Source organism: Phragmites australis, chromosome 16, assembly GCF_958298935.1.
Source record: "Phragmites australis chromosome 16, lpPhrAust1.1, whole genome shotgun sequence".
NCBI lineage: Eukaryota > Viridiplantae > Streptophyta > Magnoliopsida > Poales > Poaceae > Phragmites > Phragmites australis.
In genome coordinates this window covers 26110438-26128444 of record NC_084936.1, presented here as the reverse complement: position 1 = coordinate 26128444, position 18007 = coordinate 26110438, and the positions used below count along the sequence as shown (strand labels likewise).

At 43.3% G+C, this 18007-nt stretch overlaps 2 protein-coding genes across 2 annotated transcripts; both read left to right on the top strand.

Annotated features, from left to right (window-relative positions):
- The first annotated feature begins 7312 nt into the window (after positions 1 to 7312).
- Positions 7313 to 11747, top strand: LOC133895620 (probable protein phosphatase 2C 66). Its single transcript, XM_062336070.1, has 5 exons — positions 7313 to 7734; positions 9528 to 9908; positions 10022 to 10139; positions 10351 to 10574; positions 10776 to 11747. The coding sequence occupies exons 1-5, from the start codon at positions 7456 to 7458 to the stop codon at positions 11340 to 11342; spliced, it is 1569 nt and encodes a 522-aa protein (XP_062192054.1). The 5' UTR covers positions 7313 to 7455; the 3' UTR covers positions 11343 to 11747.
- Positions 11748 to 12695: 948 nt separating this feature from the next.
- On the top strand, positions 12696 to 15612 carry LOC133895580 (uncharacterized). Its single transcript, XM_062336007.1, has 4 exons — positions 12696 to 13048; positions 13212 to 13356; positions 14014 to 14175; positions 14306 to 15612. Exons 1-4 carry the CDS (start codon positions 12861 to 12863, stop codon positions 15302 to 15304), a joined length of 1494 nt encoding a protein of 497 aa, XP_062191991.1. The 5' UTR covers positions 12696 to 12860; the 3' UTR covers positions 15305 to 15612.
- Positions 15613 to 18007: the final 2395 nt, after the last annotated feature.

Here is an 18007-nt window from a genome sequence, read left to right as displayed (position 1 = left end):
AGCCGGTGCACTTTGTTGAATCAAAATTGTACGTAAACGATCATGTCTAAATGTTTCCGCATAATTTTGTTTCCTACAATCTGAACTTTCATCTTTCTATCATGATTATTGTTTGTCTGATCGGCTCAATTTAACACCAGAGGTAAATACAACCCGTTGGGTGCACAATAATTGGCTTCTTTTGTCACTGAATCATAGTGTTTCCTCCATGCAAACCCGACATTCATCACCGTTTCAAATTATCATGATCACAACACATCGATGGCCCAGGCCTGATGGAACATCTGATCATTCATTTTCTGTTTACTGCTAAGCCCTCACTGCTGCAAACAAGGGCTCTATTTATTTGACAATGACATCTTACTATCTTAGAAATGTGAGGTAGAAACCATAGCATGAGAAGATCTTGCTAGCATTATGTACTAACCATGGTGAAAAAGAGAATGTCAAGAGCTGTGATGTTCACTTTAGAAGGAAATAAGCACCCGGATTCGAACTCAGATGTATGTGGTGCTTGCTCCCCCCAATCGGGCAAGCGCTCGGCCCCTCCACCTTTACACTTCGTGGTGATATCACCGTGATCGACAGGATTCGCTTGCAGTAACAGCAGAGAGCAGTGGTCACTGACGCATGGATCCCACCGCGTTTGGATCCACGCGGCAGTGACTCTACTGCCCTCTATAGTTACTGCAGAGGAACCGATTCCTACCATGATCTACACCGACACATGAACAGATCCCTATCACTGCTCTACTTCAACACACCAAGACCAAACAATGGCCTCTCCATGTAAGGTTCTTATTCCGCTGCTCTACTCCATGGCGCTTAGTGTCTTTAGGTTAAGATTAGTAGCTAATTAAGTTGTTTAAGCCTTAACATGTCATACTTAAGTCCGTCATCGATTGATTTCGCCTCAGTTTGGTGTAGCCGAGACGGTAGGGAGACCCCAAGACCCGGAACCCGTTGAAAAAGGCCAAGCAGATCAAGATCAAGCTGCAAACATCACTGCTAAAAAAAAAGATCAATTGCATGCGCACGCAGAAAAAGCTATAACTTTCGCCGCCGGTGATCTGCTCTTCAAGATTGCCCAGCCGACGTGTGGGGTGGTTGAGTTACTCTCGTCGCCATCCGCTAAATTTAGTGAGCGCCGGACGGGTGGGCGGCGGCGGCGGCGAGTTCGTCGTTTCATTAACTGCAGAGCCTGATGGGTTCGGTGTGTTTGGTGGCTTACGATGAACTCCTCTTTCCATGATGATGAGGCGGATCGATCTGCGAGAGAGTCTTGCCCACTGCGACTGGCTTGGAAATGCAGCAAGTGATTCCCCGGTGACCGGGCAGCTTGTTCTTCAGTTCTTGCCTTCTTGGTCCGGACGCGTCCACGTCTAGTGTGCTGGAGAGCAGGGTGGTTGATCCGTCTGTCTGGTTTAAGTACACATGAGCTAATTGAATCTCCCGTTTAGGACTTGAAGAAATTACTGGTGCACTGAAAGAAGGGGTACATGGAAGAAAATAAAATGCTACGTGTCATTATTTTCCGGAGCCTCATCATAGCTATTGTAAGCTGAACAAGTCCACCGTTGACTATACATAGGGCCCTAGGTAGCCTTGGAAACGAGATCGGTGAAGTGTAGGCTCAGCTCGGTCTGTGAATCGAGCTAAAATAATGGTTTGATTTGGCTTGGTTGCTGGCTCTCGAGCTTGTCAGACCATCGGATATTAGTGTAGGTTAAAAACTCAAAAATATCTCACACGTAAATAAAAAACACACGATAACAATAATTATTAGATTTATTTATATATATTCATGTATGAGTCATAAAACACAGTTCAGACTCATACTAGATAGTTTTAGATTTGCTGTGGCTTTACAGTCTTCATCACCACACCCAGCTATATGACTATATAGCTATGCACTGCATCCATCACGAGGCTTAGCTATGAATAAGTATGGCAGTAAATCATGGAGCAAAAATATGCATATACACAATGTCTACAAATAAACGGACTAATACTGGAGTGCTAAACTACTGGACCAGGCATGCCAAAGGTCTATGGCTCGATTTGGCTCACGAGCGGTTCGCAAGTTAGCTCGGCTCAGCTCGATTCACAAAATGAGCCAACAACGTGGCTCGAGCTCGGCTCGTTTGGGTAATGAATCAAATTAAGCCGAACCAAGCCTTCACGAGTTCGAGCTAGCTCATAAACCACGAGTTTTTTGTCCAGCCCTAGCCCTAGGTTGTGTGTTGAAGGCTTCAAGCTTATGTTTCACATCGTCCAGGTTTGCTATTCGGTAAAGAAGGAGATGAATAATCAGCTGGACAATGAACCAGGATGAGCAGGGAGGTTAAAATGTTAAACAGCCTCGCGATTTCTAGTGCCTTCTCCTGGCCATTGTTCACTAAAACATACTCCGTACCATTGTTACTGACCAGCCAGTTACCTTCGGTTTCAGGCACTGCCATCCCCGGGCTGCAATGCCCTTCCATAGAGGCAAGCTGATATAGATCTGACATTACTGCCGGAGGTGAGCTACTTGGCCGGACGTCCGCCGCAACTAATTGTGCCCCTAATGGCCCATGCACCCCATCAATCCCTCCTGCCCTCCCTGGAAGGGGACCTCGATCTGCAGTTGCCTAACATTCATGTGCACTGCGCAGGCGAGAGTGAGATGGCACCGCCGATCGGTGAGAAGCGAACGCCGGCGAGGACAATCTGGACCAGCAGTGCAAGCAGCTCAGAGGCTCAGATGATCCCTACTATTATCGGCCTTGCATTGCTTGCCACCTTGGAGATGAGACTTCAGATGATCTTCTCTCCTGCACGTTGCTGCCACATGCAATGCAAGATGGAACGCTCCATTATTCCTTTTTTCTTTGGTAAATCCATAACTGCGGATTAGTTCTTCATTCTTGCATTTGTAAATCTACTAGGTACAACTGCTTGTCGCCCCTGAGGTCATCAGCCGCTTTGAGGCAACCCAGGAGGGTAGGAATCTCACGCTTTCTGAGTCGGCCCTTCGCAAGCACCTGAAGGTCATTTGCTTAGGACTGACCTCCATGGAGCGCACAATCACGCGTAGTCGGTCCAAAGTGGTATGGTTGCGGGATAGTGATGCCAACACGAGGTTGTTTCACTCGTTTGTGAAATTCCAAGCGCGTAAGAACTCAATCAACTCTCTTTCCATGCCAGATGGCCCAATTTCTTCCCACGTTGCCATGGAAGAAACATTGTTCAAGCACTTCAGTTCCATCTACGGAACCACTTCCACTAGGGATTTCTCTATTGATCTTCGCGCGGTTGGCATCTCGCCTCTCGACCTGCAGGAGCTGGATGTACCATTCTATGAGGAAGAAATTTGGGAGGCTGTTAAGTGCTTACTCTTAATAAATCCCCAGGGCCCGATGGATTCACGATGGAATTCTATCGAGCCGCTTGGCCTATCATTGGTAAGGATGTCGTCCATATCTTATGCGCTTTTAGTATCGGGGACTGGAGGGGGCCTCAACCATCTGAACTGTGCTCTCATCATTCTACTACCGAAGAAGGAGGCACCATCCTTTGTGTCTGACTATCGGTCGATCTGCCTCATCCACAGCATTGACAAGTTGATTACCAAGGCAATGGCGATCCGGTTGGCACCACGGCTCAACTCACTCATCTCAAGCAGCCAAAGCGCGTTCATTGTTGGCCGTTCTATCCACGACATTTTAAGCTTGTGCAATCCATGACAAGATTACTAAAGAAGGCTAAGCGGCCAAATATTTTGTTTAAGTTGGATATTTCAAAGGTGTTCGACTCCGTGAGTTGGCCTTTCCTCTTGGAGATTCTACGGGCTTGGGATTTTGGCCACCAGTGGTGCAACTAGATTGAGCCTATCCTGGGCTCCTCCTCAACCCAGATCCTACTTAATTTCAATTCTAGGACCACCTATCACCCATGCCAGGGGGCTATGACAAGGGGATTCCCTCTCTCCCTTCTTGTTTGTGCTGGTCATAGACGTCTTTGCTCACCTTCTTGCACCGGCCGAGGAGGAGGGTGTCACAGACTCCACTGGGCATGGCTCCATGTTGCACTGTTGCTCCGTCTACATCAATGACGCTGTTCTTTTTATGTCGCCAACCACTCAGGACATTCAAGCACACCTTCACATTCTTCGTTTCTTTGGGATGACATCCGGGCTTTGCACCAACTTGAACAAGTGCGTTGTCGTTTCCAACAACTGCTTTGAGGAACACATTGGCATCATCAATGACAATCTTCCTTGCGGGTCGTCTTCCTTCCCTATCTAATACTTGGGAGTACCTCTCACGATCGGTAGGCTCCACAGAGATCAGCTGCATCCGCTGATTGACAAGGTGGTCGCCAACCTGCCTACTTGGTAGGCGAAGATGATCTCCAAACCAGGACACACTAATCTCCATAGTGGTGCACCCCTTGGTAATCAAGGATATCGACAAGATCAGGAAGGCCTTTCTTTGGACGGATGATAGGGCAACGACAGGGGGTCACATCGCCCTTCCCTAGGCTCGTGTCTGCCGACCGATTGAATATGGTGGACTCGGCATCATAGACCTCCGGTTAGCTAGGATGGCTTTGCGCCTTCGTTGGTTGTGGTGGCAGCGCAGTGATCCGTTCGAACCATGGGCTAGTCTACCCTTGCATCATGAGCCACATGGAAGATCAACATTATTCTGGTCGGATTCTTGGCTCGCCGGAGGCTCCATAAAACTTATGACTCCTGAGTTTTTTCGTTGTGTTCCTCTCAATACCTCGAAGAACAGATCAGTGAGGGATAAACTACGCAAGCAGCGTTGGATTAGAGACATTACTGCCCCTTGAGCATAGCAGCCATAACTCAATACTTAAGGTTATGGGACCAACTGGATAACATAAGCTTGAGCAGCGTCGACCATCGCGTTGTCTGGAAGTGGACGACTTTGGGGTAGTACTCAGCGAAATCCGCATACCAAGCCATGTTCCAAGGGTGCATCCGGTTCGAGGGGACTAAGTTGATATGGAGATCATGGGCTCCATCGAATATGAAATTCTTTGGTTGGCTAGGGTTACATGGAAGGCTATGGACGACAGAGCGTAGGAGACGACACAAACTTCAAACCGATGACTCCTACACGTATTGCGCACAACTACTGAAAACCACCGATCATTTGCTCCTTCATTGTACCTTCGCGAAGGAGATCTGGTGGTGCACATTGGGAATACATGCTCCTACCGCGGCGACTACTCTTCTCGATTGGTGGGTTACGCTACGACGGCGTGTGGCAAAAGAGCATCAGAAGGGGCCCAACTCCCTTGTCCTCCTCACCTGCTGGAGGTTATGGTTGTCGCACAACGATATTATTTTCAACAATCATTGAATCTCCTCTGACGTCCTGATATCCCTCGTACGGAAAGATATCGATCGATGGTGCGAAGCCGAGGCAAGACACTTATCCATCCTCATGGACCGGCTCCGTAGCTTTGGCTGGATTACCTAGTTTAGTTAACTTTGGACTACCTAGTTGTTTCCTCTTCTTGTAATCTCCTAGTAATTACCGTTGATGTGGTGTGTTAGGGACGTCGTGTATGACTATATACTTGTTCCTCCTTCTTAATATAAAGATACGTAGCTCTCCTGTGTATTCGTGAAAAAAAAAATCTACTAGGTCTAGTTGGACGCATGAATTTCTGAAGGGGCAGCACAGTACATTTCCATATTATTTTTATGTGCCCTGAGTTTTTAATACACATTGAGTTCAATCAAAAAAAGAATATTGCTGACTTAATACGCATTGAATTCAATCGAATCCGAATGAAATTTCAAAGTTCCTGAAACACTTCCCTAGCAGAACATTGCCATTTTGGCTACCAAGTTCTCCAGGATCACAAACGTTTATTAAGCATGGGAAGATCTTCTTGGCCAACTACAATATATCTACTTTCTTGTGTGGTTTAACACTATTGTTAATGCAATTGTCCTACCACACTTGAGTGGCCAAGTCAACACAAGCACCGCCGCCTATTCCTAAATCTGAGAGTCCAAGTCCGAAAATTTAGCTGAACTCTGAACACGCCCACAGATTCAACCCCACGCTTTACTGATTCTTATAACACATCTTGCCAGTGCTTTGACTTGTCTTAAGTCTCTAAACCAAAAAAAAGAAAAGAAAAGAGAGATAGTAATAAATTAATATGCATGGATATACACAACTGTACTGTTGCAATCAAGAATTCAAGATAAGTGTTGCCATCTTGGCATCATCACTGTCCATGTAATGCAGATTAGTGAACAGTGGTGTGATGCTTAGCAACATGATAAACAATCTTTTGAAGGAGCACTATGACTAATCTATTGCTTGCATTGTGCCAATGAGGACAAGGAGAAACACATAAGCTACCACTTCTCCCTGTGCAGACAAAAAGGCTATGACAAAGAGAATACTATATTTGCATAGTGGAAAAAACACAAATCCAGAATCCAAAGGAGATGAACCGAAAAGGTCTTCTTGTGGGAAAAGATGTTTGAAAAGATGATTAGATTGGATTGGCAGTAATTCTAGTAGGTGCCCAATATAAAATTTAATGCTTTTTAATTTATCCTTGAACAGCTGGAAATTTATCAAGAATTGGCGTTAGTCACTGGATTATGTCTCTGTAATATACTCGTACCATGTAAGGACAATTTAAAATTACATCAGTAATAGTACTGTCAAAGATCCAGTGTATTCATGTGTTAGACTACATTAATGTTATCATATAGATTTGATTATTAAACAAGATGTACATTTCAGTTTTTAAGATTAAGATTCATTGACACTTGCACACTAATAGGAAAAAGAAACGATGCGTTTTTGTACGACTGTACCATCAACGTGTTTTAAGAAGACAGAGGCACATGCTTGTGGTGCCCTCCCCTTTTCCCATATGTAATAATGCTAGCACTACGTATTTGTTTGCTGTTCCTTATATTTTGTACTGTTAAAATCATGGAGCCATTCAAACTTATAAAGGGAAATTATAATATCCAAAACTAAAAATGGAAGTAACTAGAAACCAATGTTGATTGTTCATCCACCTTCCAAAGTAAAGATAACTTTAAAAAATAAAATGTATAGAAATTAGAAAAACTGAATAAAAAACACATCTTTATTGAGACAATCACATAATCACACCAGACCAAACATTGTAACTTCAAAGCGATCTTATCTTGGAGTAAAATTTTCCCTATCATAGGATTCCATCATCCATAAAGTAGAGCATCATGATAATCAATTAAACTAATACCCAACAAAAATCCTACTTAAAAAAATCAAAGTAACATTTTTTTAGCACAAACCTCCAACTCTACAAGACCTGCAAACATCAATCAAAACCCTACAGCGACAGTTTGCAGCAACAGTCACCAGTTACCACCCCACTCTGTGCTCCCAGCGTGTTGCCGCCCTCCCATTGGCCACCATGGGCTCTTGCTTCTCCTCCGAGGCCCCCGCCGCCGGCGCGGGGCCGGCGTGGCGGAAGAGGCGCTGCGGGGAGCGGGAGGGAGCGGCTGCCGCCGGCGCCTTCTCCAGCGGCAGCAAGAAGCTCCCCGGAGGTGGCGGGGGCGGGAGAGAGATGACGGAGGAGGAACTCTCGCGGGTCGTCGGGAGGATGTGCGCCAACGGCGCGAGCGCGGTAGCGTGCCTCCACACGCAGCAGGGGAGAAAGGGTACCAACCAGGACGCCATGGTCGTGTGGGAGGTGAGCCTGTTACCGCCGTTTCTTGCCTGCTGGTTCGCTCCGGTGGGTTCTGAGCCCTGATCAGTTGTGGTATTCGGTCCGTGAGCGATCCTTGGTCCCAAAAGAGCCGCCTTTTTCCGCCGCGGTGCATGGTTTTACAGCGTCAAGTGATCGCATTTACCCTTCCAAAGTGTTCTTTGAGCTGTTCGTGGTAATGGCATGGTTGGGTTTTGATTAGGGGCATATTTTGATTTCGGGAGTTGTTTTGATTCGAAGGTATAAGCGCCTCTATGTAAAATGTTGTGATTTTTGATTCTCCTCTGATTCGGAAGTGTTCGTTGAATCTCCTCTGAGGTGTTCGTTGAAATGATTTAGATTGATTCGGATTTGTAGTTAGAGTTGGAGTTCGATATTTTATTTTATGATTTGGTTTTAGGAGGCACCCTTTTACTCCACTGGATGGCTTGCTTCGAAATGCGGAGGATTTTGCTTTAGATTATCCGAGCTTTAATCTGAAAGTGAGAAGTTTTTAGAGTGGAAAGTAGTAGTATGAATTTTTTCTGATGATTTCTGAAAAAAAAAATCGGATAAATGGGGCATGAATCAGCTGAGATGTTAGAGCATTGTTCGTTTCTCATCTTTGCTTTTGGTTCTAAACTTGTTTGTAGTTCAGGTGAGATTCTTTCCTGTGATCCTTGGCAAACTTTTTTTAGCTTTCTTTGTTTTGATCTCTTTTTGTTTAAAGAATGGTGTAATGTTTCTGTTTTCTTGAGTCGGATGTGCTTGCGATGTCAGATTATTAGTTGGGGCTAGTAATAGCTGACTTGTTCCATTTAGGGCCCATCATCATCAATTTCATTTCATGAACAGGTAGGCATCTAGTACAAACAATTGGTTCATTACACAATAGGTTGGTCTGCTGTTGTCATCCTTAGAAGTAGCTAAGGTTACGTAGGCTGTTGCCTTGTACTAGGTATTTAAGAATATCTGTGTGCATTAGTTTAGCAAGTCAAAGAAGTAAAGGCAGCCATTTTCTAAGATGCATGGTGGATCATGTTCTTCAGAGGAGAATGAAAATAATTTATGTGTGTAGATTCTCAGAATAGTGCTATTGATTGCTAATATTTAAAGAAAAAGGTACTTCCTTAATTAGAGTGAGGTATTTTTATTTTTGTTGGGACTTGAAATTGAGTTACTGCCTTATTTGCTTTTTGTTCTGTCTTGGGGTTTTAATTTTGCTCTTTGACAACATTTCCTCATATTTTGTTTTCGCTATAATGTCCATTATACCAGAATTCACATTTCCATTCATCTTTGAACATTTCATTGTGAATACACGATAGTGTTGTCGGGACTATTTGATGCCTTCAATAGGAATTTTCTTAATGTGGGACTATTCTCATATATTAATGATGGTCAGTCGCAATTGTTGCAAAACGGGCCCAATGAGTTTATTTTGTTACAATTTGTTAGTTCCTGCCATGGATGACCGGGTGTCCATTTGATAGTTTTTCCTTGCCTAAGTGTCTCCATAGTATTCTTTGTTGATGTTTCCTTTCTATTACTGTGTAACTAATGGAAAAATAAGATTCAACCAGCGCATTTTGTTGAAACTCAGTCAATGAGTCCATCTCCTCAATACTTTTCGCTGAATAGTAGAATACAATATACATAAGTGCCTCTACTTTTAGAGAATTACAGACATTACTATCCGATCAGATTCAGACCATTGGATCAACACAGAGAAAAAAATTCACCGTACAGTAAATGCTATTACTTAACTATTGTGTGATGTTGCCTTTCTGTTGCTTCAGAGTTTTAATTCAAGTGATAGCATCTTCTGTGGTGTGTTTGATGGCCATGGGCCATACGGTCATTTTGTTGCCAAGAAAGTTAGAGATTCTCTTCCTGTAAAGCTACGCACACGATGGAAAACCAGTGCTAGTGGGGGCACTAGTCCTCATCAAAATGGAAGCATTTCTGGAAGTATCAACTCCGAAGAAACTGCTTCTGTTGTTGATGATGAATGGGGTGAATCTGTTAATGGTGATCAGAGTGAAAAACTTCCCGAGATGTTTCTTCCACTTAAGCAGTCTTACTATAAGGCTTTCAAATTGATGGACAAGGAGCTCAAGCTGCATCCCACAGTTGATTGTTTCTGCAGTGGATCTACGGCAGTCACATTGGTAAAACAGGTAACAGATATTTCTAAACTTGCCCTGCTGTTTGTCGATACTGAAGCTTTTCAAAATAAGTGGTACAAATATGACTGGAATTTCTGGATGAGCTGGACATGGTTTATTTTCAGGGATGGGATCTTGTAATTGGAAATCTTGGGGACTCAAGAGCAATAATGGGGACAAGGGATGCCTCCAACAATCTAACTGCTGTGCAACTCACTGTTGATTTGAAGCCTAACCTTCCCAGTACGTTCATTTCTCACTTTGATCATTTCATTGGGTGTCCATGCGCATGGCTCTCAAACTGAGGCCCTTCTTAATCTGCATGTAGGGTCTTTCTTTTCATTTCTGTTCTTGAGGTGCCTTTAATTGAACTATGATATACATATGATACTTGTCCAGAACAACGCCTCCTTTTGGTGGTTGCAATATTTTACCTTCATTACACGTTCTTTAGGGGAAGCTGCTAGGATCCAGCAATGTAAAGGAAGAGTTTTTGCTCTTCAGGATGAGCCAGAAGTTGCCAGAGTATGGTTGCCAAATAACAACTCTCCTGGATTGGCGATGGCAAGAGCTTTTGGAGACTTTTGCCTTAAAGATTACGGTTTAATATCTGTTCCGGAGATATCGTATCGCCGTCTTACTGAAAAGGATGAATTTATTATATTAGCCACTGATGGGGTATGCTTCTTATCATCCTACATTCTTACTTAAAATGGTGCTGCGATCTAGAAATTTCGCCTGACAATGTATTATATCTTAGTTCTCCAGTCCCTTCTTAAATCCCTAAGGAGTAGTTTTCTTTTTAGCACCTTTGCACGGAAAGGTTTACAACCTCCAGCTGCATCAACCTTGTTATATTGAAAAGTTCAATGCATGTAGGTTTGGGACGTTCTCTCAAACAAGGAGGCTGTTGACATAGTAGCATCAGCCCCATCTCGGGCAACAGCAGCAAGGGCTCTCGTTGATTGCGCTGTCAGATCTTGGAGGTTGAAGTTCCCAACATCCAAGATCGATGACTGTGCTGTTGTCTGCTTATTCTTGGATCATGAAAAGTCAGCTGACTCGGTTCAAGACAGTGAACCCAAGGAGGAGACGGCAGAACCCACTGGGGAGGAGGTTTTGACACCAGATGCCAGTGCTAAGGTTGATGAAGGCATTGCAGATGTGAATGTACATATATTGAGTGAAGAGCAGATCACCGAGACCACGTTGGAACACTCCAATACGTTAAGGGACTTTGATGAGATTGTAGCGGTTGACGAACCTCCCATCTCAAAGGAGCCCGAAAGATGTGGATCTGCTCGCAGCCTGGCTGATTGCATATCGACAAACGAGGAGGAGGAATGGTCTGCACTTGAAGGTGTGACACGGGTAAATTCCCTCCTGAACCTCCCTAGAATACTATCTGGTGATAAGAGATCCACCAGCTGGAGGAAGCGGCGGTGAACAGCATATCCTCTGGTGAATTCAGGTTGGGTGCTTGCAGAGGCACATTTCAACCAGTATTGGCATTTTCAGTCGTGTAAAATTCTTCGGTCTCTGGGATTTGTTCTAGCTGATTTTTAGCTTCCCCAGATTGTTTTGACTGGCAGGCGTGTACATTCCAGATTGTTTGTTCATTCTTGTGCTTTGTCAGGAGGTGTTCCATGCTTGGGCTTCCTTCGTTTGTGCATAAGAAAGTTGTTATTCAATGAGAAGCCTTTTTGTAAATCATGCAATACCTCCTCCCTTCTGACGTTGGATGGATGCTCGTCTGCCGCCGTTACTGTATCAATACAGGAATAATTCAGTCCTATATGTTATTATGCATGAATTTAGTCACCTTCGTTGGCTTGGGCTTTGCCTGTGAAACTCACAGATCCTTTATCAAGCCTTACCTATTACTGTTAACAATCTTGTGTGTTCCATCATCGTCTCTGAATTCTGTACCAGCCAAACGGCACTTAATGAATCACACAAAGCTATGATCATTTGGAAGTAAAGAATGTCATGGGGAATAGAGTAATTTCCCCATGGTTCTTCTCAAAATCTTTCATTCCAAATTGACTTGGAACGTAAGAAGTTTAGATAATTTTCAACCATATTCTCTTTATTTTGTTTTCTTTCTGATTTCTTTCTCTGTTCTCATTCCCTTTATTTTCTCTTATCTTCAATAGCTTCATTTCAAGGAAAATCGCGAAGGGAAAAGAGAGAATTCCGTCCTGAAAGAAATGACCTAAAAATCCCGTCGTGAAGGAAAACCGTTGGAGCGTTGAAGGTAACGAAAATCCCTTCACGATCCCTTGGATGTGGTCTTATGAAAAACAATATACTCTCGGTTATACAATCTGTAGAACCAGCCCTAAAAAATTGGTTTGCCATCCTAAAGTTAGACCTTCTTGACTCAACAAGTAACAGTAACCTTGTTGTCAACCACTACCTTCGGTTTGCAACTGGAATTAGCTTTCCTTGACGAAAGCGCACACCCTTCCCTCTCTTCTTCGCAATATAAAACACACAAGTTGACTTTCAACTTATATTTTCTCCTATTATCCTCTCGTATAATAAAAAAACATTAAAACTCAAATAATTTACATAATTTTGTCATCCATCCTCTTTCCTAATTTTTTCTCTTTGTTACTGGATATCAGACTCATTTTACTAATAAAAATAAATAAAAAAATTAGAAGAGAAATTAACAGATAACCTCATCATCTTTTTTCAAATCTTATCTAAAATCAAAATATGATATTAATATTTTTATAGATATATATAATATTTATGTTTTGGTTGTAACTTTCCATCGCCACCCCCCTCCATATTAGCACACGCAAAACGACTTGTGGTCGAGCCGCCTCCGATCTGAACACCCCCCGCCCCTTCTCTCCCCTCCGTTTCCAAGCAGACGCGACTCGCGAGGAAGAAGAGGGAGACCAGGCGAGGCCACTGTTAGGGTTAGGGTTTAGAGGGAGGCGGGCTTCGGCGATGGCGCTCAAGTTCCTGAACAAGAAGGGGTGGCACACGGGGAGCCTCCGCAACGTCGAGCGGGTATGGAAGGCGGAGCAGGCGGAGGAGGCGGAGAAGCGCAAGACGGAGGAGCTCAAGAAGCAGGTCGCCGCCGAGAGGGAGAAGGCCGAGTTCCGGGCCATGCAGGAGCGGGCGGGGCTCAGGCCGTAAGTTTTCCGTCCTTCTCTTTTTGCTTCGCTCGATTGGATCTGAGCGGGTGGTCCGGCTAGGGTTTCGCTTCGATTCGATGGGGTTGGGGGTTGGATGGGGGTGCCATTTCTGGTATTTTTGGCTTCGTCCGATGCACTAATCGCGTGATGGTTGCTGCAGGGCGCAGGAGAGATTGGACTTCCTCTACGAGTCGGGGTTGGCCGTCGGCAAGAGCTCGGAAGGGTTCCAGGCGCTGCAGCAATCTGCACCGGGGGCACCTGCGTCCTCCTCTTCTGCCCAAGCGAGCGCTGCGGATTCTTCTAAGGTACAGTGCTTTCCTGTAATTCTTACCTCCTCGTTAATTGTAGTTTCTTTAGGCGCACCTCGATCAGGTGAGCTATACTAATGGATTGGGCATAATTTATAGCTGGAAACCAGTAAAAATGTTCTGGTTATTACCTATGCAGTGATAGAGATCATTTAATCAGGTAGGAAGACTATTTAGTCAACACCACGACAGAATTAGAATGTTACCACGCAATTGATTGTAGTGATGGTTGCATATGAATGTTGGGCTGAGGTCGCTATAGTAGGATATTGGAGATGTTAGCTAAGGACATGATGCTATGTCATGCTGTTACTCAAAGCGGTATATTTTGAAATCTCTCTCATCTAGTTAGAAAGAACACATCACAGAATATGTTGATCCTTTTGCACATATGCAGAGTTAAATGGTAGACGCAACAAGGAAGTGTTTGCCTAGCAGTGGATCCATGAACTGAATTACGTACAGGATGCTTACATGCTAACAACAATACTTTGTGTTATGACAAATAACATGGGTTCATGTTTTCACTCAATTTGTCGTTTCAACTTTATATCTACCCCAGAGCAATAGTTTTACAAATATCATATTTATCACATCACCAATAAGATTTGCATTTGCAGTCACGATATTATCTGTTTTATTTGAATGTTTCAGGCAGCTGCTCCAGGAGCTTTATTTGAGGATAAGCCCCAATCTGCAAATGATGCATGGAGAAAACTCCACTCTGATCCTCTACTGCTAATAAGGCAGCGGGAGCAGGATGCCATAGCAAGGATTAGAAACAATCCAATCAAGATGGCTGAGATAAAGAAATCTGTAAGTTCTGTTTTCCTTCCTTGAACTTCTGAGCAGCTCAACTATAGCCAAACTCATCTACAAATACTCTTATGGTTTCTAAGCATTTTCAGCTGAACACATTCATTGACACAATCTTTCTCTTGTTTAGGTTGAATCTGAGAAAAAGCAAAAGGAGGAAAAGAAAGAGAAGAAAAAACACAAGAAGCATCGCCACCACAAGAGTAAGAGGCATCACTCGCATGAGAATTCAGATTCAGAGGAAACAAGTGAGGGTAAGGATGAGAGAAGAAAGCAAGTTCGTTCTTCCCCAGAGCTTAAGAGGGAGGAGAAAAGGTCCAGGCATGAGAAGAAACAACACAGACAATATTCATCAGACTCGGACAATGATGAACCAATGGGAAGACAGCGGGAGGTGTCAGAAGATGATAAACCAAGGAGAAGATGGCAGGAGGCGGCAGAAGATGTTAAACCAACAAGAAGACGACAGGAATATGATGAACCTAGGAGAAGACGGCAGGACGATGATGAACCTAGGAGAAGACGGCAGGATGATGATGTACCTAGGAGAAGACGGCAGGAGATGTCAAAGCATAATGAGCATCCACGACATGATCACTTGGATGCTGATGATAGGAAGAGGAGACAGCATTCATCTCCAGACCGCTACCATAGTTATCCAAAGCATGATGGTTCAGACTCTAGGCACAAAAGAATTGAGGATGGGCACAAGACCGGCAATTCCACTTCTGAACACCGTTCTGGTTCTGAACAAGGTTTGGAAGACCAGAGGAGGCAAGAAAGCCAACAGGGCAGGAATGACGGGCCTTCGTTCAACCGCCGACGGGGTGGCGTCCATCATATGTCAGAAGAGGAGAGGGAAGCTCGACTGCGACAAATGCAGGCAGATGCTGAGGTCCATGAAGAGCAGAGATGGAAGAGGTTGAAGAAAGCTGCAGACGATGACGCTAAAGAGGCAGCAACTGTGAATGCAAACCAATTCAAAGGGAAGAACTTCTTGGAAGATGAAAAGAAGAGCATATTTGGAACCCAGAAGGGGGGCAGCGCCACGATTGAAGAGAGCATCCGGCGCCGCGCTTATTATTCACAGGGTGGCCGTGATGTTGAGCGCAATGCGTTCAGGCGGTGAATGAATCGTCTTCTGTATCGTCTTCTGTCGCTTCTTGTCTACCGTCCTGCTAGTACGTCGTGAAGAATTTTGTGTTATGTACAATAATATCACATTCTTAAAAATTTGCAGCAATGTCATGTAATCCCTCTGATTCAAATTGCATGTCGTTTTAGGATTCCTACGGCTATCAAGAAAGCTTGAGGCTCGATTCAAGCACGGCTTGAGATCTTAAGAAGCCAAACTTAAGTGTAACTATAAGCTCACGAGACTGTCGAGTTTGAATAGCTCATCAAAAGTTCGGTTAATCCTAACTGTTTTCTATCGAAGCGAAGTTGGTGTCTATTTATTTTAGTCAAGTTTATTTTTTTTAATCACATCATTTAATTTAAGTCTAATCATCTAACTTCAAGGCTATATGATTTTATACACACATGACTTATAGATATGGATATAAAAAAACTTAAGGCTTGCGAGCTACTCGAATTCGATTGGCTCTATACTCGATTTGAATTCGACTCGTGACTTTAACAAACTAAGCTCAAGCTTAATTATAGGCTTGGTCAGATTTTTAGCTCAAATCAAACTAGGTTCGAGTTTCTATCGAGCTCGGTTTGAGCTTGAGACGACGGGCTCGCTCCAATTTGGATCGTTGATAGTCCTATTCCTACTGGTCAAATTTATTTCATTTTAACCATCAATATATAAAGAATTAATTAGATTGATAATGTAAGATAGATGCTATTAGATTTATCAAATACTTTCATAATATTTTATTATCTTTATTTAAGATGTTATATTTCATAAAAATTATTAGTCAAAGGCTTAAATTGTATCTTGTAGATCATGTCGATGTCCTTAACATCATGTATTTTTTCTGGTATCTGTATCTGGCTCGATGGAAGGCGTAAAAAATAATTGGAGGGAGTACAACTTTGCTACATGATTTGAAAGTCGTGTTTAAGGAATGGTCGGCTTTCTTTTGATTGACGGTAATTCGGGATTTTGAAGCGGAAAGGTCCAACACACATGCTGGGCTTGGTCAATCCGTTGATGGCCTTTGTGGGCCGTGCTTCTTGGCCTGCTAATCCTGTAGGCCGTACTTATAGGCGTGTATGTATTCACTTCGATGGGGACTTATATATATATATATATATATATATAATTTTCAAAACTACACGTTTGTTTGAAAATTTGGCAGGAACGAGAATAAGATATCGCCCGATGAACAGGTGACACCTTGTGAACCCCGATGCTCAGAGAAGGTCTCGCCTGTTCAGCGGGTGAGAACTTCATTATACCCTGAACGGGCGGCAAAATTATAGTCATATGTTCATCGGGCGACATGTTTGTGAATTAATTTAATTTTCAGAAAAATAGATATGGTTCGGCGAAAAATGTTTGTTGTCCAAATAATTGTCCAAACGGCTTCACAGAGTGGTTCATTTTTTCCTTAATTTTGGTTTGATGTAATTTTGTCGACATTTTTTTATTTAGTTGATGTAAAGTTGTGTGAGAAATTTTTTTAGTGAAGTAACGTTGGGAGATACAAATTGAATTTGTCCAACAATAGTAGTTATGAAGCATAATTATGATATAACCCGGCACAGAGATTACATATGCTGATAAATATTACATTGGACATGAGATTTTTCGTCGTTGCGCGAAGGAACCTTAACCATAAAGAGATAATGACAACAAATATTGGCATATACAGTATGCCTAAAGACTAACCTAATTTTGTGTCGCTGCTTAACCTAACATGTCTTAGGGAATGAAAACAGTCTAGGTTACAATGGATGCTCTACTGGGTGAACCTAGGATATTTGCCCTTTATGAGGGCATCGGGACCTGCCGCCTTAGCGTGAAGGGTCATCTCCCGCTTTATTTCCCTCTTAGTTTCGCGTGCTTCAGCCATGACACGCTTCTTCGTTGCCTTCCTCATGTGCTCCTCCTCTTGACACTTAAGTCATAGTTCGTCCTACTATTGCTCGTACTCCCGGCGTTCATAAGCTTGCCTTCTCCACCGCATGCTCATGTCGACCCACTGCTTCTAGTTCTCACTTTGCTCTATATCCAGTCATCCTATGAAGTCACAGATAGGTAAAGGAGACTGGACAAATAAAACAAGAGGGAAGATTAGTAAGACGATACATGAAATCGTATGAAAACTGCCACAAGAATGATCTATGTCACTATGTCGGTGGGTAGTTATACAGTTCATGTCGAGACGCGTCGTACTGGTAGTTGGCACACATGAAGAAGCATCTATCATAGGTGTAGGAAATGTCTTGGGACTCACGAAGCCTACAAAAGTCGTCACAGAAGCATATCAGTGGTTTGACCCCTTGAAGGATGAAAATCCTCTAAAGTTTCTTGGGTGGGCTTAGTAGAACTGAGGAAGTTCATTGCAGTTGAGAGAGCTGATGAAAGAGTGGTCTATCTATGGTTGAGGGTGAAGTTATTTATGATGGCTAGCGGCTGGAGCATAGGAGTATTGTGCACAAGAATAAATGAGTAGGGATTCCCCGTGAAAGCTAAAAAAGTTACAGCAATGATGGTTGGTAGAGATTCGCTATAAAAGATGTTGCTTACTATGGTCATTTCATTCTGTAAAAGTCAACAATGAATTATTATTGCCTCTGCATGGAAGGCAAGGAATCCTATGAATGCATTGGGTTTAGAAAAACGTATTAGTAGAATGATAAATCATGACTATTTCAC